Raw genomic sequence first — 23,314 nt, 5'->3', positions numbered from 1 at the left:
TCTAGACAGACCCAGTGGGCCTTGGTTTACAAGGTTGAGAACCCCTGCTGTGTATGTAGTATAGCTTTGAGGGTGATATACTGAGGTGTCCAAATGACTGCTTAAGATAAACTTGGTTGAAATGTTCATGCTTTAGGTCTACTGGTCTGTTAATATTTAACAAGCTTAGGCCTACTGGCAGGCAGATAATTCTAATTATTTTGTGATCACACGTGTTGTGCTGTGTGGAGTTTCAGAACAAATGAATCCTAAATGCTATCTTTTCTATTGCACTACCATTCCTCTCTAATGGAATGGTCATTTGTACACCCAAATATATATCATTTTGGGGGTCCTTGACCTGAAAAAGTCAGAAGTGGTCAAAGTAGTGGCTCCAACCAGGATATCTTCCTATATTAAAATGTGCAAGTAATATACTAAAAATGTATCTCTTTAAATGCAAGCACATGATTTGCGATGAAGCCGGCCCAAGTGTGTGCCACCAAAACTGTGGAAGGAGTTGCGAGGCAAAATAAAGTTTACACAATGACTACATTTTCTTTCTCACACTAACAAGCCCAAAGTCGCTTATAATAAGCAGACACGGCAACGTTGCCGCTAAACGGGTCACTTCGTTGTACGAGGGTGTCGCGCGCCCAATGCAGATCTACAAGCCCACAAAGCGTCGCACTCGCGACGCACTATGAGCTTGTAGATCTGATATTTTTGCTCCTTACCCGAGTACCCACCACCCACCGCCACCATCCTTCAAAATAAGAGCAGAGCCGTCTTGTTACGTTAAATAACCTACAAGTTATACTATGTTATATTATGTGTGTTATGCATATAATGTTATACTTCGGATATCTTTTTTACATGCACCAGATATACACGGGCCATCTCGAGGCGATTGTTTCTTTGTTAAAACAACATTTCAATGAACCTTTATTCGTCTTTGGTTCGTCATATACATTTACTTTGGTACAATCCATCCATGCTCTTCCGGGTTCACCACACCGCACATTGATGGTGGACGCATGTTGTTGTTTTTGAATGAGCTGCACTAGTAGTAGTAAAGTAACGTTAAACATATAATTATACAATATTATATTAGTTTACAGGATGAAAGACACTCCGTTATCTAACTGTGAGCGCGATTTCTTGCTTAAAGCAATTGAAGAGAAAAAGGTAAGCAGAGGAGGCATGCCATGCCATGCTGTGTCGTGGAACCCTTAAAAATACAACACACACACACACACACACACACACACACACACACACACACACACACACACACACACACACACACACACACACACACACACACACACACACACATACACACACACACAGTTTACCAGTGTTGGGCTGTAGTTACTGTATTATTACTTTACCCAGTAACAATTAGTTTAAGTGGTTACTCTGCCAAAACAGTAATTTGGTTTAAGAAACACATGTTGATTTCCTTTGTGCAGGCACCATATTACTTTGTAAAAAAATAAAAGACATAGAATATAAATACAACCTTTATTACATTTTTGTCTTTTGAGAACATTTTGTTTAAAAGTTCAAGAGAGATTGTTGCTATATATTTTATAGCCATTTTGGCTGATTGGTTACTCTTATTATGATTATTAAAATGTATTCCCACGTTTTTTATTCAGTTCTAAAAGGAGCTGGCTAAACAGACTTTGTTGTTGTACATCTCTTCTTTTATTCATATGTTATGCTGGTGGGGGCGAAAGCAATATAATGTATATACAAATGTAATATAATATAATATGTATTATATTATTCTTGGTTCCAAGTAATATAATAATATTACTTTTTTAAGGAGTAATACCGTATGTAATAAGTAACATATTACTCTCCTGAGTAATATTGTCCAACACTGTTTATCTGTACAGACTTAGATTTCTAGGATTCTAGGTTGGAAGGGAGCCCTAGAATGTCTGTGATCTTACCTATAACACTTCATGTAATAACCCAAATAGCAAATACACTGCCATAGATCAGTCCTATCCCCCCGCATTTAGCAGACTGATCTCTGTGGCACTTTAAAGACGGACTCTGCTCAAAGTTTTAAATATATTTTTGCAGCTTATCTATCTAAAAGACCTATCTGTTGGTGGTTTTTAGCACTCTGCTTTTTTCTAAATCATCTAAGATGCCTTCAGAGCCCCCTCTCTGTGAAAGCATGTTTTGACACTGCAGTCGTCTTTGTGTCTGTTGAGGTTGAAGGTGTCACCCACTCTGTTGTTGTCCCTCCAGCACACTATTCCAAAAAAGAGAACACTTGTTGCCATAACAGACTGCTAGAACATCTGTAGCATCCTATTGCACACACCAAACAATCTCAGTCTTCTCATGAATAACAGCCTCCTTTCCCTTGCTGTGAATCGCCTCAGTGTTGTCTGACCAGTCCAACAAGCTGTTCAGGTGCACTCCTAGGAATTTCAGGTTGTCCACAAACTCCACCTCCTCCCCATTAATGGTGCTTGGCAGCTGGGATACTCTTGAGTCCAACTCCATCTCCTTGGTCTTGCTAGCATTGAGCCGGAGGTGGTTAGCCTCACTCCACTGCACAAAGTCCCTCACACCACACCATCATACTCAGCCGTGTTGTCTCCAGATATCTGGCTGACCACCACATTGTCATCTGAGATCTTCTGTAGATGACAGGTCTTGGAGTTGAAGCAGAAATCAGATGTGTAGAGAGTGAACAGGAAACAAACCCTTTGCAGATAGAAAGAGGATAATTCAAGCTTTCCATACAGCCGCAATGTTGGTGAGTTTGACGTCGTTTAATACAATCGGATAGCAAAAAACTGTTTGGATGCATTGGCTGCCAATGGGTGGTATTGCAACCCTAGATTCATCATATTAAAAATAATCTAGTGTTGCAATTTGCAGCTAAGTCCTCAACCAGGAAGAATGTCTCTGCCCGGTAGTTTCTTTTTCATTTCATGTATTTTAGAGGGGGGGGGCCCAGAGTGCTTCCACTATGTAGAGTAGGCTTTCAACTCGCAACAGCCATTGTTGTTTTGGTGAGTAGCAATTTTTTTACTACAGACGAGAGGGTGGGCAGCCTTTCCTGTGGGCATTTTCCTGTGACAACGTTAAGGAGAACTCCTTCTAACGCTATGGACCAGAGCTAGGGTAACACCACCTGCCTATTGTGTGCGCCATACATTTGTGCTTCTCAAAGGAAGTTTTGATATATTCAGTCCTGCACTCATTCCGGGGACCCTCGCCCAGAGAGAATGTCGTCCGTGTGAAGAAGTGGAGATATTTGACTATTTCCTTCCAGAACCTTCAAAGGGATATGAAATAGAGGAGGACAATATCCGACTCCAGTCTTAGGAACTTTGACATGCTCTTTCTCTCTCTATGCAAAGTCATCATTCTTTTTATACAATATACTCAATGATCATGTCAATGTCTGTGGTATGTTTTCCTGTGAACATTTCTGGGTTTTCCAGTTCAGAGAACAGTCTAAGGTAATTTTATGTTTTTAACAAGATAGAGTTAATTATGTTAACCTACTGTATCACTTACCATTTCCTACAGCGTCTAGATGGACGGCAGACATATGACTACAGAAGCATTAAGATCTCATTTGGGACCGACTATGGATGCTGCTTTGTTGATTTGGGAAAAACCAGGTCAGTGTTTGCACACCGAATTAGATTGTTTTTTAAGCTTAATGGCTTGTTCAGAGCAACTTAGAAAGAGTGAGCATGGAAGGGTTTGTGTCCTGCTGAAATATATTTTACTAGGCTTGGTGAGACCTAACCATGCCGTGTTAATAACAACCCGAAGATTAAGTAAAAGGAAAAAAAGAAGGAAAAAAAATAAAAGACTACTGCAGTATCCAAGCGATTGGTTGCTTGTTCATTTTAGAGAGATTTTCACTAAGTACTGTAGGCAACGATACTCAATTTCTATATTCCGTATCTTGCCATTATCATGCCACTGTTGTTGATATCAATGTCCTTTTATTCCACTGTACAGAGTTATGGCCCAGGTGTCCTGTGAGTTGGTTGTTCCCAAAGAGAATCGGCCAAATGAAGGAATCATGTTCTTCAACATTGAATTGTCACCCATGGCCTCACCAGCGTTTGAATTGGGAAGGTAGAAAAGCTAGCAGACAATAATGCATTTTGACTTTAATTACCGCCACTGATTATTTTCTTTGGCTTTTTCAAAAATGTTAATAGTCACATCACGAGTAGAAAGGAGGAGGCTCGCACACCGTCTTAAGCTCCCAAATAGAGTATTTTTTTATTGCAACGTTTCGACCCACTGCGGGTCGAAACGTTGCAATAAAAAAAAAAATACTCTATTTGGGAGCTTAAGACGGTGTGCGAGCCTCCTCCTTTCTACTCGGTATGTTTTTTTAGCTCTGCACCCGGAAAGTTTTTATAAGATGTGCGTGCTCTTTTGACTTCTCAATAGTCACATCATAACACATGTATGTAAGGGCTAATTTATGCTTTTGTGAAACCAAATGTCGAATAGAGACTCCATTATATGATTATTTGTGTTTCTCTCTACAGGCAGTCTGACCTGTCGGTGAAGCTAAACAGACAACTGGAGAGATGCTTGAGGAACTCCAAGTGCATTGACACAGAGTCTCTGTGTGTGGTATCTGGGGAAAAGGTAGAACGTACATAACATACATACATCATTAGTTGTACTGCTTGGTCTTCAACATTGCTAAATATTCACGTCTCCTCCTTCTGCGCTCCCTTCACTGGCTTCCAGTTGCAGAGTGAAACCCCCACACCTTCAGGACATGATCCACCTTCACACCCCTTCCTGTTCACTTAAGATCAGCTAACACAGGCCATCTGTCCCCCCTTTCTCTATGTCACCCTGGCCATCTGCTCCAAGCATCCTAAACTGTACTGGAATACCAGAACATGCTGGGTAAAACATTAACATAGGCAGTGGGAGAGTCATTGCCTCATGCCCTCCGATTAAGTACTTTGATGAATATATTGGGTACAGAACTTTTTTTTTATACTAATTTAGAGTAGCCAATTATTTCACCCCCTTTTCTCATTATTTTAATGAATCCCTCCCAACGTAACTACCACCACTCTCTGACCACTCTGATGCGTTATCGAAATAACCATTCAACAAATCAAACCACGAAGGGTCGCACAAAATAAAAGATGACATACGCTATCGGCTGCCATACCTGCATACCAAAACATATAATGCATAGCCGAAACGTCTGTCAATTTGACGCATATGGAACAATAGAAAAAATGTACTTGCGATCCTTCATCATGGATTGATTGATTAATCTTTACCCAACACATGTCTTTGTGTTGTCTCACTGCTGTTGTACCCTACTGGCTCACCTGCCAGTGAAGGCTGCCAGGTTCCACCCCAGCCTGGAGGAGTACGTGCAGTGGCATATATCGCCCTTCCCGCCCTGTTTTCCTCTCCCGAACACGGGCCAATTGTGTTTGTATAGACACTCAACAAAGCCGGATGCACCGCATGTCATGGTGATATCTGTAAAGTGACACTTTGTGTCCAAACTCACGTGCTGGGATAACAATGCAGACATTGTGACGAGCGTGATGTGATATTGGCATTACGGCATATACTGGCATTCAAAATAAGCAAACGTTAATTAGGTATACCAGTAAATTGCAGGCATTTCAAGCAATTGAGAACTGGGTTCTAGAATCTTCACCCGTTCGGCTCCCATGCTGTGGAATGACAGCAGATAAAAACCGCAGACTCACTCCTAAGTCCTCATCCTCTGAAAACGTACTTCTTCAGACTCCACCTCACTCCTAGTACTAGTAACATGCCACTCCACATGCCTGCCTTCTGTATCACTCCTTGTTTTGGATAAGAGCATCTGCTTATGCCTTAAATTGTACTGATTGTGTACGTGTGAACAGGTATGGCAAATCAGAGTGGATGTTCATACATTGAATCATGATGGTAACCTGATGGATGCTGCCAGTATAGCTGCTATCACTGCGCTTTGCCATTTCAAACGGCCTGACATAGGAATCCAAGGAGACGAAGTTACTGTGGTGAGTAGACTGATCCCATTTCTCCTGTGCAATTTAAATCTTGTGATATAATATTTGAAACTTACTATATGTGAGAGATTTCCAAAGGCAGCCTAATTTATAAACACCAGTTCATTTTAATGGGTCGAATGTCTTTGAATTGTTCCAAGAGAAAATATATCCACAGTTACAGTATATTTGAAATTATGATTATAAAAACAAGTGCATTCACCCCTGTGTTCTGTCAGTATGGTCCTGAGGAGAGAGACCCTATTCCCTTGAGCATCTACCACATGCCAATCTGTGTCAGCTTCTCCTTCTTCCAACAGGGGTAAGGACAATACATTGCCAGGAATGTAGATTGTCATAAATATACAGGTTTTTACCTTGAGGTTACTGGTCCATAGATCTGCAATATGAAACATGTTACAACAGTACAGGCAAGCTCAGTAAGGAAATTATTTCTGACAGGACTGTATGTATTATTGGCCAGCTACTCTACAACCAAGTTCTTCCACCAATCCATTTAGTGACCTTTCTTTCCTGTCCAACCACCACCTCACCATCCACCTTGTGGATCTGTTCACTGTGCTGATAGATCTGCTTCGATAATGACATTATGATCATTAATGCATTCAATTCAAGAGCATCTTTCTCAAAGACACTGTACATCGTAGAGAACAACACAGCAACCATAAAAGGGTAGAAGGAGGCCATGTGAGCTTTTACTGTAGATCGGCTATTTTGGAAATAGGGTTTTAATGGGGTAATGTGCTCCTGTAGGCATGCACAGGGATGACATGATGGAGCAGATACATTCATTGTCAAATTAAAAGCATGTCATCGTCTCATCTCACTTAAAATATTGAATTGACAAACATGAATTGTCCTTACAACTCATGATGATGTAATGAAACACATCTGTCCCCAAATATTAATTTCCTCTCACCCCATCTTCTGCACATGTGTCTGTCATGTCCTCCTCACTTCTTTGCACCTGTCCAGTACCTACCTGCTTGTAGACCCATGTGAGCGTGAGGAGCGTGTGATGGATGGTCTGTTGATGATTGCCATGAACAAACACAGAGAGATCTGCTCTGTCCAGTCCAGTGGGGGCATCATGTTGCTCAAAGAACAGGTGGAAAATAACTTTACTAAAATACTAATAGCTATACTATATCGTGACTCTAAACTGGCTCTAGGCCTGAAGGCAGAAGCCTTTACATTTCTAATATTTGAATTATTCTGTTGATGAATTAAAGCATATACTGTACAAACGGCAGCAATGTCACTGAAGAATGTGATACTTTTCTTTTGACTCAATGTGATGTTTTCTATGGTGTTGTAGGTTCTGAGATGTAGTAAGATTGCCAGTGTCAAAGTGTCTGAGATCACAGAGCTTATCAGTAAAGCCCTGGCGAATGATAAGAAAGCCAGGTAAGCAGTTGCATCATACTTATATGTGGGCATGTGGTAGTTGAGATGTTTGTCCCTAAAATGTAGACCCAAATGATCACCATGGATTCTTTGTTTTATTTTTGAGCGGTGGTAAACCGCTCCATAGAGTGGCTGTGTGTGTGTGTGTCTGTAGCCATTTTGGCAGCTATTTTTGCCATAGCAATGTGTGTGTGTGTCTGTAGCCTGTACATCCCAGACTTATATCCTAGTCTGAAGACGTTATGCAAGCACGACCACCGCTCACTTCACATTGGTTGTGATTTTTTATTTATTTCTTATTTCATCTCGCCAGGAAAGAGGGGGGAAGGTGCGGCTTTGCAGAGTCTATGCCCAGGGAACGAATCACTACACTGAAAGCGGATGAGACTCCAATGGAGATGGAAGAGGTCACAGAAAGAGCCAATGATATCATACAGAGAGCTGAGGCCCCACCTCAAACGTATCCTTGACTCAGCCTTATTAGATCATTTATTTTACTGAACATGCATTAACAGATCTTACACAAGTATTACCCAGTACTTATGTGTCATACCTCCCATCAACATGCACTGCTGCAATTAATACTTTTTAGCATTAGACAAAAGTATGTGCAGAGATCAGAAGTGGTAACATAACCGAGTACCAGAAATGATCAAGTCTACAACATAAACTGGGCTAACACATCTTATATTACATGGAGGCTGTCAGTAAGAGTAGCACAGACGCTGCAGGGCTCACTTCGTGCCGCGCTGCAAGCTTGTACATCTGCTATATTTTCTTTTTACTTTTTTCTTTTTTTTTCAAATCTTTTTTATTAAGGTACAGTGTCTCAATGAGGCAGGTACACACATATTGATGACACCCCAAGTCCCATTCCCATCACAATCATTGGTACAAAATAGCACACGATCTGAGGCCATCACGGTTCGTACAAATTCAGTATTAAGAAAAGAAACCCTGCCCATAAAGGATAATAAAAGAAAAAATCTTTCCCCCTCCATATACCCAATTTAGTGTTAAGCCAATTCTCCCATTCCCATACTCTACGCTAAACCCATCCCTGATAATCCCCATAGTACTCATTGGGAGGGTGAAGACAACAACGGGTCTCCTCCGATACCCGATCCGTCATGCCACCATCTTCTTTTCACCTGGCATTAAGGAGCATCACCGGGGGGGCGTAACGCATGCGGAGGTACACGCTATCCCCCCCAGTTCCTTTTTACGTTTTTGAACTACTGATTTAGAAGGCATTTGTAGATTCGGCCTCAGGTCTTAATGGCATAAAGATACAATTAAGATTGTATGTGGACCTTAACCCTGCATGTCAGGGTGCCGTCTCCTGTGCTCCCTGCTCCAGGCATGGGCCAGGTGGGCCCGGTTCTTAAGGAGAATTGGGGACTGGATGAGGAGGAAGAGGAGGAGGAGCAGGAGGAGGTAACGATGGAAGAGGACCAACATGAGAGGGAGGACACAGGGAAAGGTAAATGAAACATTTGTTGAGAATAAACTTAAAGGGACACTAGCACATATTTATGATGTGCATTTCAGTTACATTTTGCAAAGGTTTTGTTCTTCATTGTTACATCTTGTGCACAATTACATGAGTAATAAAACTGGTAGAACAATAAAAGTCTGCACACCGATTTATGCTCCCAAACATTAAGTTTACTTTTCCTTCAGACAATTTAGAAACATGGTAATTATAACAGTAAATGAGAAAAAAAAAAGATTAAGAGTGGAAAAACATGGAGGGGAAATGAGTCAGTAGTTTTAGTTTAGATGGATACATTACACCAGGGATACTCAAACTTCTGAACCGGTGGGCCACATTACAAAAATGACAAGGGGCCGCGGGCCGGTAAAATCGCGCTCTTTCGAACGACCATCATTTCGACCGGAGGGTTAGCGACTCAAACCACGGAGGTCAAGGCGACTCAACCCACGGAGGTTAGGATAAGGGTTAGAGTTGGGTGTCGAAAAGATGACATGTAGAAACAGCGAAGCTATCCCCCAAGGGCCAGTTGATAAAATGACATTACTTGATAACTTTTTGCTTTATTTCCACATAACTCAAGACAATTGCAATGTGCATTATTTTCATGGCTTAGAATTCCATTTATATTCTGTCAATGACAACATTTGTAATCAAAGTAATTTGCTAAATCTTCTCTTTTTTAATAATTCTGTGAAATTAGCATATTACACAAAAACACCAAAACACACTAATGTACGTTTGTCTGATATTTGTCTGGGTTGATATCTGTCTGCCTGCTATCGAGTTGGATAACATTAAAGATAGCTGAGCACAACTCTCTTTCAATTGCTTCACAATGCTATTTTATGACATTTTTTTTAATAGAAAATAAACTTGTGAAAATTGGTAGAATGGTAGAAGTTCGGTCCTGACACTCAGCTGCCTCTAGATGTTGCTGTACTAGTAGCTACTTCCCCTTCAGTGAGTGAGGTATCTCGATAAAATGGCTGCGAACGACGAAAACAACAAAATTAGAGCAGCGCCTTTGGCTTTTAAAGCTGATATATCGCAATAGTATCGTATCGCAAAGATTCGCAATATATCCTAATACTATTGCATCGTGACCCAAGTATCGTGATACGTATTGCATTGCGAGATTCTTGCCAATATCCACCCCTAGTCTCTTCATTTGCATTAGGCCTACAATAAAATTTTGGGTATGCTAATAAGTTGGGAAGAGGCAGAGCCACTGGTAAAAAAATAGAGAGAGAAAAAAAAACGGCGAAAATCGGCGATTTCTATGGACGTTTTCAAGATGTTTTGGCCATTATCTCTGGAACGCAAGGTCCAATCTGCTCAGTTTAAAGCTTGTTGGATGCGCAACTTTGAGGACATTAAGCCGGTGCAGCGGGCCGGAAGTGGCCCGCGGGCCGGAGTTTGAGTATCACTGCATTACACCATCAGCATTTATCATTAGCTGCCATAGTACCTGGTGATGGTTATCATAGTCCACAGAAACATGATACAATCCGAATTGATGGAAAACATTTCTGTTGTGGTGTCTGTGGTCACCATTATGTCGGCCTAACTCATATTTTCTTATATAAACAAGAACAAACTAAGCATGTTGTGGTGTTATTGTTTGGCTTTGAAGGAGCTGTGGTGGTTATATCGGACACTACGGACAGTGAGGAGGAGGAAGTGATTATACTCAACCCAGAGACATCTACCAAGTAAGCATCTTCACAATACTACCTTGAACATGGTTTGTGTCTCTGACATACATACTTATTTATATTGTGATATATGATTATTACAAAATAATGTAATGGTATGTTGTTATGCGACCATCAGATCTCCAAGTATAAAAACAAATGCATAAATAAATGCTTCTTTCTTTCCGTTAGGAGTGCAGGATCAAAATCTTGCCACCAAGGGGCAGCAAAGGCCAAGAAGAAGATGAAGTAGTGCAGCAATAAAGCAGTCAGTCCATAGCTGCTGCTGGTAGACTTCATGTAAAGATAATGTTCCTAATAGTTAAGATGGGTAAATGCAGAGGACAAATTACACACTGTAGTGAATATCCAAACAACAACTAAGGGGGGCACATTGGCACAATTATATTTTTTATAATACAACATGATTGTAAAAAGCTCTTGCAACATCTGTACATGTGTGGTAATAACGTGTTGTCTAAAAAAGATTTAACCATTTGAATCTCAGGATTCACGTGAGATTGGCGTGGCTACAACGTGGTCTCGGGACTCTGACTCATGTGGCCTGCGGCTGTGACATCAGTCATCTGATCTATGACATCATGTCAATCATCTATGACATACAGTATCTATGTACATGACACATGTTTATGGCAAGGTTTCAGCAGGATCAGAGCACCTTTGACTTCCTGTATGAAATGTAACTTCAATATTTTAAAAGGTGCGTCATAGGTGAAACAACATGGATGTACTGTATTTCTGTTGCTTACTGGCAGTGTGCATACACAGTTTGGCACTGATATGGTCTAGATTAGACTTCTCAAATTCTGCCCGAACCCGACCATATCCGACCCGACGTTTTTGAGCCAGGCCGGACCTAAAACTTATGCTAATTAGTTGGGGCGGGGCGGCCTCAGGCTCAATAATAAAAAATATATACATTTCCATTGTGTGTGTGTGTGTGTGTGTATGTTCTGTATGTATGTACAGTTTTTTAGGTTATTTGCAATACATGTTTGAACTTTGAACTATGATTTATTTTATTTACTTTTTTTGGATAAGAATAAAACTGAAATTGTTAAAGAAAATAGTCAACCTCATTTTGTTTAGACTCTAGTGTTAAATGAGATATAAATTCACTGGAGTGACTTAGCATGTTCATTTAGACAACGGATAACTCAAATGTTGCCTTGTGGTTAGTCTCGCGTAGCCAGACAACTATTCCACAATCTCTGAATGCTATATAGAGTCTGGAACAGCAGCTCCCTAACGGCGAGTAATGGAAACAGGCATTACCGTTCAAGAAAATATATTTTAAAATGTCATTTCTGCTAAGCAGCAAGCTAAACATGCTTATATGATTTTTATTTATATAATGATAAATGTGTGCGATGTGAGACTGAAACGGAAGTGACGTGGGGGCTTCACTTCCGCTTTCATCTCGCACTCATCGTTTCTATTTCCGTCAGGGAGGGAAATCGGCTAAGATCATTGAAATTGTGCTCTTGGTGATACGTTTTTGTTATGGTGTTGGGTATGGTTTTAATTTTAAAAACCATCGCAAACAAGTTGTGCTCGCCCGCTAGTGGTCTGTTTGTAAATCAAATCTTAGGTCAGTATGAAACCCCAAATAATTGATGAAAGATTGTTCAATGGATTCTGCTGCTATTGGTTATGCTAAATAACATACTAAAAGTGTAGGAAAAAATTACTTCCAGAAAGGCATAATTTTGATGGTGTCCACGATGGCTGCCGGGAGCTTATGCCTATAAACTGGTATTTAATGTATGAAAGAACCATAACAATTGTGCACCCTGGTGGTCTGTTTGCCATGAATCCAATTTTAAATGGGTCAGTATATGGTTGAAACTCCAAATAATTGATGGAAGAGATTTTTCAATCGATTCTGTTACTATTGGGTATGCTAAATAACATACTAAAGGTTTAGGAAATATTAGTATATTATTTAGCATACCCAATTGTGGCACCTTCCGTCAATTATTTGGAGTTTCATGACTGACCTAATCTGATTCTGAACTGATATTATTTTTTATTCATTGCAAACAGACCACTAGGGGGCGAGCCCAACTGCGAGCCCAACTTGTTTGCGATGGTTTTTGTAAACGTTATTATAACCATACCTAACGCCATACCAAAAATCAAAAACTTATTACGAAGTGCACGATTTTCATAAATTCCTTCCCAGCAAAACAGTTCATATTCTAGTAAAAAAAATTCAGGTCCTACCGAGATTTGAACTCGGATCGCTGGATTCAGAGTCCAGAGTGCTAACCATTACACCATAGAACCCACATAAGCCAAATCGGTGGATAAAATCTTTTTTAAATTATTAATTAAATTGCGCAATTTTGTTTCGCTTGCAAATGTTTTGCGCAACCGTTGGAAGATTTAATAATTTGATTCAATCAGCTCAACCCGCAGGCGATAATGTTTTCATTACTATTGGGGGTGCTGCTTATGATTGGATGAGAGGCTGAAACTCGAGGCAGGGAGGGAGCGCTCATGCTTCACGTTACGATCATAAGATTCCGTCCAGGCGTCCACCGTGGCTTGCTGCTGTTGAGGGCTTTGATTGATTGATTGATTGAAGACTTTATTAGAAGTTTGCATAGGAAAAGGTACAGTTTCATGACGCTACAGTTCACTGGTACAAGGTCTACTAAAAGGAGATCCTAGAAAAGACTAAGCTTATTTCCACAGGAAACTTACTTAAATGGTTTCCTGTGGAAATAAGCTTAGTCTTTTCATGGATCTCCTTTTAGTAGACCTTGTACCAGTGAACTGTACCGTCATGAAACTGTACCTTTTCCTATGCAAACTTCTAATAAAGTCTTCAATCAATCAATAAAATCAAATTATGTAGCCAATTTGAACTTTGCAAGACTACAATAATAACACACCCAGAGATAAAGCAAACAAAAATACTTCATAACATGAAAGAAGCAACCAGGTGGGATATGTCTTCCATTCTTGACAGAATATAATATATATATATATATATATATATATATATATATATATATATATATATATAGGCTATATATATATATATATATTATGTTTAAACGGCCACTGACATAAAAAAGGGGAAACAGCAATTTTATTTGCTAATATTTTGATGATGTCATTGTGGGAATGCGCAATTTGCCAAACAAATTCATTTATTGTACATTCTCTTAATTTCTCCCCTCACTCGCAGCCCGCACCAACTTAGCTAAAAATAGTGCTCTCTGGGTCTCCGGTGGGGAGGAAGACTTGACTTTCTCCGGCTTATATGAGAAACTCGTAAGCCGCTATCATAGTAGGCACCGCGGTGTAGTCTTTTTAAGTCATAAAACATTATGTCATTACTCGCAGTGAAGAGCTATCCACCGCGAACCCCGACACATCTCTCTGTTTTTACTATCAGACAGATCGGCCCATCACCCCATTCACTGATTGGTCAATCTAGACCAGTCAGTCACAGTGATAGGACTTCACCGTGACTGACTATGATGGCCTCCACTTGTTTTCTCACTTTAGGTGGATAGCTGATCACCTAAAATCTGCGGTGATAGTCTCTTCACCGCAGACTCTGATAAGGGCTTAAGTGGTTCCTGTGTAAAAAAGACACAAGGCTTTCTAGGATCTCCTTTTAGTTGACCTTGATTTGTGCTGTCATGAACTTTTCTCTATTGCAAACTGCTAATAAACTCTTCAATCAATCAATCAATCAAACCAGCACTTTTAGACCAGGCAAAGATGGGAGACAGACTGGCTCTTCCTGACAGGGGAGAAATGCTGATTGTGCAGCATCCATCCATCCATCCATCTTCAACCGCTTATCTGGAATTGGGTCACGGGGGTAACAGTTCCAACTGATACTTCCAGATTTTCTTATCCTGAGCAACTTCCTCCACTCCCTCTGGGAGTATACCGAGGCGTTCCCAGGCCTTTGGAGATATAATCCTTCCATCTGGTCTTAGGTCTGCCACGGGGTCTCCTCCCAGTGGGACGTGCATCGAGGACCTTCCTAGGAAGGCGCTCGGGGGGCATCCGTATATGCCCGAACCACCTAAGCTGACTCCTTTCCAAGTGAAGGAGCAGCGGTTCTACTCCAAGTCTCTCTCGGGTGATTGAACTTCTCACCCTATCTCTAAGGGAGATACCAGCCACCCTTCTGAGAAAACTCATTTCGGCAGCTTAACGTAAATGACTTGATCGCCTTAGCAGTCAAAATCGTTAAACAAACAACCTTCGGCGACGGGGTCCCACCCCTTTTACTGAACTCTTTGATTCCCATGGCGACGCGTCTATGCAGCAGACGTAGCCACTATGTGGAAAGGGAGCTTCTGGCGTTGTAGAGACGGCTGCGACGGCGGCAGGTTATATATCGAGCGCTGATCATTTCTGGTTACTGTTGCCGTCTGTTGTAGCCATCCATTGCTTAAAGTCGCTATATCACACTGCTGCCGCCAGTGCCTTGTGTTAGCGATGACAGATAAGAATCTAGCTGCGCTGGGCTACTGTGTCCCCGCTGATCGGGGAGAAATACACACGCATTGTATGCAAGTTGTTTACATCCCTCCCCTGGCTGTATAATATACTTTTTTCAGTGAGACCACGTGACTTGCTGTAGGGCAGGCTATCATACATTTCGGGCCGTGTTATGGGCACTTTAAGTAAAAACCTGTTTGTTTGTCAAGCTGGTGTTTTGTGGAGACTTCAAAGCCTCAGCTTGGCTGTATGCCTTACAGCATTAAAACAAGTAAGTCCTCTTATAAAAGGCTTAGTGGATGCAAACGTTCAATGTAAATAAAATGTCTGACAACGTGATGGCTTTACCACAATCTTAATCCCTCTTTAGCAGATAATTATGTGGGTTGTTGGCTGGAAGCTTGAAGATTGTCGAAATGTTTGCATAAGAAATACAGTATCTTGGAGCACCATTCTGAAATTCTGTCATCTCTCCCAGATATATGTACAAATATAGCTTCTTATACTTATATTTCAGAGGCGAGCACAGCTAGGCCTGTCAAAATTATTACATAATCACCTAATAACAATTATTTGTATAACAATTAATTGTAATAAAGTAAATGCACTGAGCACAGTTTGCAATATTAAATTAGGGACATGCAAAGTACTAGTATAGGTAACAATACCCAACAATTACCATTTATAGGCAAAATAATAATAATTATGCAATGTATTTGAAGGTTAGGTGTGTAAGTGTATAACTCACTTTTCATAGAACTTCCGCACACGATCTTCACTTGCAATAAATAAATGTATACATACATTATACTTATACATACATACTGTACGTGGGTGGGTGACGTGACGTAACGTTTTCGCTGTCCTCGGTGTCAAACATGTATAAATAAAAAATATATGTGTCAAAAACCTTCTGAATATTGTGCAGGACATTAAGCTTTATGTGAACTTACTCAAGATTAAAAGATTTCATTCCTCATTTCTTCAGAATTTTCAACCAAACATGGCAAAACTCATATGGTGTGACTGTCCTGACCTTGTTTCTCAAAGTGGGAACTTGAATAAAACTAAGAAAAAGAATTGCTAAAAATCATTTGAAAATGAATTTAGGCAAAAAAAATGTCTATTTGTGAGCCTATATCTTTTCAAAGTCAAAGCATAATGTTTTCAGTCATTTCTGATCAAAAACATTTTGTCCCCCAAACCAAAATCATTTGGTGTGACACTAGTTTGGACAAATTAAACAGGCAATTATTTGGACACCTATTGGCTAGAGAGGTCCTTCTTCTGTAAGGCTATTCAGCACTCCCAGCACAACTGCAAGACAGGTGTCTGAGGTGAGTTATGATTTTAACATTTTCATGAAATGCCATCTTGTTGAAACTTTGACAAACTCACCACTTTGGATGTCTGTTGGTGTGACACCTTTTCATTAAAAAAAGCTTAAGTTATTTGAGGTTTTGGTCATATTTCCATATAGATCTAGGTTGCTTTGTTATAGCTAGCATGCTGTTAGCATGCTAATGTGTACATAGTAGCCTCAAGGTAAACCTAAATGCAGAAAACGTAATATGGTGTGACACTTAATCATAATGGTGTGACATGTCTGCTTGTCACGCCATATGACTTGATTGTCACACCATATGATTTATACTGTATTTAACTACAGATATAACAATAAATAACAAAGTTCCATGTTTCTTTTGTACATTTAAACATTTGTTTTAAACATTTTTACATAAAATGTAATTTAGCTTCATTCAGTGATACTTCAAATTCATCAGACAGAGCAGAAACCCCTTCACAGAAACCTTAACATATTGTTTCAATCTAAACAATATTTTCTCTTTGTCTTAAACTATACATTCCATTTTCTTTTGTCAGCTGGAAAATGACAAGTGCTGAGAGAACGAGAAAGTACAGGGAGAAACTAAACAATGACCCAGCAAGGAGAGAGGAGCCAAAGGGGCGAGACTGCATTTTCTACGAAGAGCAGGAGGTTGTCTGTGGCATAGCAGAACCGCAACAAGGCAGCCGGTTTGCTACCCTCACCAAATACGACTGGCTGATGTACAATACAGTCTAAATGTATAATCTAATCTGATCTAATACTTTTGTACTTTCACTCACTGGACTGGACAGTGGACAGTGTTAAGGTAGGACCCGAGACAAAACTAGCGAAAATAGCTGATCTACAAGCTCTCAACACGTTGTGCTGCGAGAGCTTGTAGATCAGCTATTTTCGGAGTTGCGCAACCCAGCACTCTTTAGCTAGTGGAGATGTGGTGTAATGTCATGATTCCTAATTACATTTGTTCAACACAAAATGCTGTGTTCAAGTTCAGGAGACTTCGGAAAAAAGCAATTTACCTGAATGCTGAGTTCTGTTTCCACTAATTGGTGTTAATAAAATGTTGCCTTGGCTCCAAGTGTGGCTATGCGCCTTATTGTCTCTTTAGGATCCTTCTGCCGTGGGCCGGCAGAAGACTTAGGTGTGCGTAGCATTCCTGTGCACATCCTCATCATCCATCTACTACTACAATTCTTTCTTATCCCATGTTAAAGCCCTACAATAATATCCTGTTCAGAAATATTAAGGCCATGTTATCCTGGGTAATTGTTTAATCAATCAGTAAAGTTCAGTACTCACTAATAGGTAGGTTAAAACACAGTTTGCTTTGACACATGAAGATATGATCATACGGTGTGACACTAAATCATTTGGTGTGACATTCCAAATAGTGAAAAATCATACCTTTATTAATGATTAAACCAAAAAAATGTTTATGGATTACATAGAGAATATTATCAGGAAGAGTCACAAATATTTGTGTAATTTTAGAGAAAGTTTTGACAGAATACATTTAAAATATGTTGTAAGATCATGAACATGGGCCTCACACAGAGTGTCGATTATGAAAAAAATATACAGATATAATTAATTTTCAAAAAACTATAGTGGATCACTAGTTCGTTATGATAAATGACTTTGATAAAGTGAGTAACTTAAGAAAGATGTACTCCATTTTCATTTTATGAACAATTATTTTCATGTCACACCATATGACGATTTTAGGCACAAGTACAACAAACTGCTGAATAAAGTCTGATTCCAATAAAATATCTAAAAACAAAATGTATTTCCATAAGGTTGAGAGTGAGTAGAACAAAAGTAAATAACTTTTATGCCTGCAATTTAAAGTTTTTTTAAAAACACATCTTTTGGGGCGTCACGTCACTGACCCACATACACACAACAACAACCTTTGGGATAGTTGGCACACCTGTTGTCTACAGGTGTGTCTTGTATCTCCCTCTTTTGCAATATTATGCCAGGGAGGGATGATGGTTCACTATGCACAACAGCCAACCCTCAGTTTAATCTGGACTCCTAGGAAGGTACCCAGCAACCGACCACAGATAGAAGTCATAGAGGAGTTGTGTGCCATGACACGGGGCCTCTAGTGCAAAGAACAAGGCATTAGTGGGACCATTACAGAGCTAAATGGGCACCATGCCACTCCCGCAATCCGAACTCAGCAGGGGGCTGAAGGCAATGGTGTAAAGTAACTATGTACTTTTACTCTTGGTATTTTTTATTTTTTTGCCAACACTTTCGTACTTTTACTCAAGTACCGTACATTCGAGGGTAACTTCTGTGGTAGGAAACAAAGGGTTATTTTGAATGAATCATCCTCAATTTAATCATTTGATAATACTGTCAGTCTATTACCTGCTTGGACAGCAGCCAGCCACACAGTCAGGGGCGTCACAAGGGACTGAGTTACCAGGGCCCAAGGTGGAGGGGCCTTGATTATTTTATACTTTAGCTATTGAAAAATAGCAGATATACAAGCTCACAGAGCGGCACCAAGTGCCGCGCTGCGAGCTTGTAGTCATTTTTTAAGCGAACATTTAGCTTCTGGTGGGTCCCTGGAACTAAATATTTTGAGATGGGGGTCCGTGGCCAAATACATATCATTTGGGGGGTCCTTCACATGAAACGGTTTGAGCACCACTGACATAGAAACATAAGATTTTCAAAAAACCTTAGAAGGATTTGAAATATTCAAAGACTTTTTTTTCACAATAAAAAAAAAGCAAATCTACAAGCTCAGCTTGTATATCTGCTATTTTTCAATAGTAAGTAGTTTAAGAAAAAGGTCCCAGAATTTGGTGCGATACCCCTAGGTGAGAAGCCCGGCTCATATAGAATCACACCGTAAAATAAATGAAAGTGTCAGTGCTTGGCGTAAAAAAAAGATGATCAGAAAAATCATAGTTGTTTCAATAAAACAAAAACAACAAAAAAACTAGAAGCAGTGCTCTTCCGAGCACAGGTCTCCACCAGGCCAGGCGTCTTGGTTTTGCTACTGTATAATAGGCCAGTGTAAAAAGGGTGGCACCGTGGCATATGTTCTTCACCTTAGACCTTTCATGGCAATCGGACGCTGCATGCATGATTTGAGGCATTGTGTTCCAAAAATGTGTTTTGCTAAAGTCTACCTGATGGTGGCGTTATAACAGGCCAATGTGAAAAGGGTAGCATTTGTTCCTTGACATAGTGGGAATATGTGTGGCAAATTTCACGGTAATCGCCAGCTGCGTTGATGATTTGAGGCATTTTGTTCAAAAACGGAGCCATCCTGCAAACTTTGGAAGCCAATATTAGCCAATAAGGATGGAATATGAAATATCAGATGGATCAGACTTGATCACATGACTACAGAGATACTGTGTACTGATTTGTGTTATTTTTAGAGAAAATCAGAAGGAGTAATATCCAAAAATGTGATGATTTGAACATTTTGACGGGGCATTTCTTCCTCGGCCTAGTGGGAATGTGTGTGTGCGATTTCATGATAATTGCACTTTGCGTTTGTGATTTGATGCATTTTGTTCAAAACGGCTCAATCCTACAAACTTTGGAAGCCAATCTTAGCCAATTAGGATGGAATATGCAAAATCGGACAGATCCATGTCGATCACATGACTGTCGAGATACTGCCTACCGATTTGTAGGGGTTTTGGACAAAATCTGTAAGAGTAGTGTACAGAAATGTGTTTTGCGAACATCGGCCTCATGGTTGCGCTAGAACAGGCCCATTTGAAAAAGGTGGGTCAGAGGTTCTGAATTGGCATCCAGGGAGTGTGTGTGCTCATTTTGGCAGCGACCGGGCAAACGGCGACTGAGATTAGGTGGTAACAAACTGTGAGGACGCACGCACGGACGGACACACGGACGGAGGCACGCACGCACGGACGGACGGACGGACGGACGGACGGAAGGACGGACGGACGGACGGACGGAGGGGAAAACATAAGCTCCCCCATGCCTTCGGCTGGTGGAGACAACAAACAGTACTGTCAGTTCATGTTTCAGCTGTGCATATTAGGTACAGTACGTGTTATTTGTGTGACCTGACAGTACAGTATGTGACTTGTCTTGCACTGAACAAAAAGAAAAATGTTGTTTTGTTAACTGGGTTAAGCTGACTTACCTAATAATTAAGTTACTTACATAAGATAAGAGCAAGGAATTGTCCTCAGGCGAGGAGCAAAAAGGGTGTGACTAACAGCTGCAGTCAAGCGAGGCACAGCAATAAACGTTTTTGACATCCATCCATTGATCTATCCTCCACCTATCCACCATCAGTCTCTTAGAGGGGGCCTATAATCAAAATGAATCAGTGAATGTCAGGAAAGCTTTGAGTCCATATAATCACATGCAGTCCAATAACCACCTTAGTATACCTTATACTGTGTAAGAAAATATTTTGCTACATTCAAACAAATAAGACCAAAATGCTGTCACAACACGTCAAATCTGCTGTTTTTGAAAATGTTTCACCTATAATGACATGCTCAAAACAAGGGCAACAGGTTGAATGTGGTTATGTAGCCTACTTCACCGTCTTTATCAATCTACATAAAAACAGTACAGAGTGACACACACACAGGGACAAACTTCCAGAGGTGACACAAGGTTGAGATGTAGGTGATGTGCATGTGTCCATTCATATAAGTGATGTAATTAACATTGGATCCATTCCCTGGTGTTTGTCAAGTGGGTGTCCAGCACAAGGATCTGGCTGAACTATACAGATCCACCCAATTATACAACTAAACACACATATATAAAAATGGACTGCCCATCCCTGCATTCCGTTCACTTAAGATAAGAACATTAGACCGTCTGCCTCCCCTTTATACTCATATTTGGTGAACTTTGTATCTCTCTATCTGTTTGTTACTCTGTTCTCTGTTTCCCTTTTATTCCAGGATGAAGTTCTGAGTCAGCCATGCCCAAAGGAGTCCAGACTCCTAGCCAGTTTATAAAGTCAGAATGATGATGACCTAAGAATTGGAGTAACAGTGCCGACACACCCTCCGGGGTCTGCAAAAATAATGCTAAATCAGTCCCTAAAGGTTTCTGCAGAAGCCCCGGACTCCGGTTGAACCACTGGTCAGCCCTGGGCACCAGAAAGACTTGATCTGGCCCTGCCTCTGTGATATGCACAGCGAGTTTGAAGTCGTTTGGTAGGTTGATTCTCGAGATAGATGACACACACACACACACACACACACACACACACACACACACACACACACACACACACACACACACACACACACACACACACACACACACGCACACACAAAGATTTACTAATCTGTAAATAACTTGTATGAATCACATATATCAAACTGGGGAATATTATCCGAAAGACATATTCCAAAGGCATATCAAGTACCTCTGCAGGTGTCTTTCTCTGTATTTCTCTCTCACACACTCACGTGCGCTTACTAAGCCCACTTACAACCAAATTGTCAAGCATCAAACAACTTAAATGCTATTGGATACGTGGATATATACTTTTAAGTTCCCATTCAGCAGTATGACAATGAAAACTTGGCCACTTGCAATACCCCCGTGGCCCACCAGTGGGCCCCAATTAAGAACTGACCTGGTGAAACTGTCTTGGTTATTTTGGTGGTGTACAGACTTATTGACAACTTACAAACTATTTCAGTGTGCAATTCAAATGGACACATATAGGAGACAACAAGCTAACTGTATTAAAACAGTACATTACTGTAAATCATAATATCATATGGCTTTATGTGCCAAAGAGTATGCCTGCAATCATAGAAGTACAGTGAGAGGTCATTCATTAATGCACTGCATTTGAGAGGTTTAACGTTTGAAATTAAATAAAATATTAATATGTTAATGTACTAGTCTAACTAACTACTATAGTATAATGGTTAAGTAGATTAAACAATATAGGTCTGATAAATCTTATGCTTATCGTTCTCATTTCACACCTTCTTTGCAATCACTACAGTAGTAGGACAACATGGGTGTGGCTTTGATACCAATCAACAACAATAATAAGCGGCAATATGTTTTTTTTCCACACCCTAAATGACAAAGCCATAGGTTTATGAGATTAAAGCAGCAAGATCCACTGACAAGTGAAACATAAACATGTCCTCATGTCCCCCATTGTGGGCGTGTGTATGTGCATGTGTGCGCAAGTGCGTGCTTGCATAAGTAGTACCTTCCAAAAGGATGAGTGGCATAATGTAAAAGGTGCCTAATGCATCAAGGAACTGTATTGGCGCTGGTCTGACATAATCTAATACACCAACACATGCTGGCACCCTTGAAAACCTTCAGGTGCTTAGCTCTTCTGTAAACGTAGAAAGAAACTAATCAGACCAGTTTGTGCCAAAAGATTTAGAAATGTGTCACAGCGCCTGGGTGACGAAGAAGTAAAACACGCTCCCGCCACAATGGAAACCAGGGTACAAGCCGGGAGCTCACAACAACCAGCACGACTGGTGTTTGCAAGTTCAAAGCCAGCAGGGGATTTGTGTTCTTGTCACTGCACCAGCGTTTCTTACTGGTTGGTCGGGGCTCCTGGACAGGTGGGAGGGAATTGATTGATTGATTGATTGATTGATTGATTGATTGATTGAAGAAATTATTAGAAGTTTGCATAGGAAAGGGTACAGTTTCATGACAGTACAGTTCATTGGTACAAAGTCAACTAAAGGATACGCCCAAGATATGGCTTGTTTCAATTGAGATCCTTTTTTTAACCTTGGCTTGAATGACAGACAGATAGATCTGGAGGAGATAGTGTGAATTCCGTGAA

The 23,314-nt window shown here is 40.4% G+C and overlaps 1 protein-coding gene across 1 annotated transcript; it reads left to right on the top strand.

The window, feature by feature from the left end:
* Positions 1–1,036: 1,036 nt before the first annotated feature.
* exosc9 (exosome component 9) lies at positions 1,037–21,444 on the top strand (the record flags this gene model as incomplete). The annotated part of the gene is made up of 12 exons (XM_080722694.1): positions 1,037–1,167; positions 3,550–3,644; positions 3,994–4,113; positions 4,539–4,641; positions 5,907–6,044; positions 6,272–6,354; positions 7,029–7,161; positions 7,372–7,460; positions 7,774–7,920; positions 8,792–8,943; positions 10,592–10,670; positions 21,432–21,444. Exons 1-12 carry the CDS (start codon positions 1,102–1,104, stop codon positions 21,442–21,444), a joined length of 1,218 nt encoding a protein of 405 aa, XP_080578820.1. The 5' UTR covers positions 1,037–1,101.
* Positions 21,445–23,314: the final 1,870 nt, after the last annotated feature.

This window comes from Nannobrachium achirus (assembly GCF_963921795.1).
Source record: "Nannobrachium achirus genome assembly, chromosome: 3".
Lineage (NCBI taxonomy): Eukaryota > Metazoa > Chordata > Actinopteri > Myctophiformes > Myctophidae > Nannobrachium > Nannobrachium achirus.
This window is presented reverse-complemented; position numbering and strand designations above follow the sequence as displayed.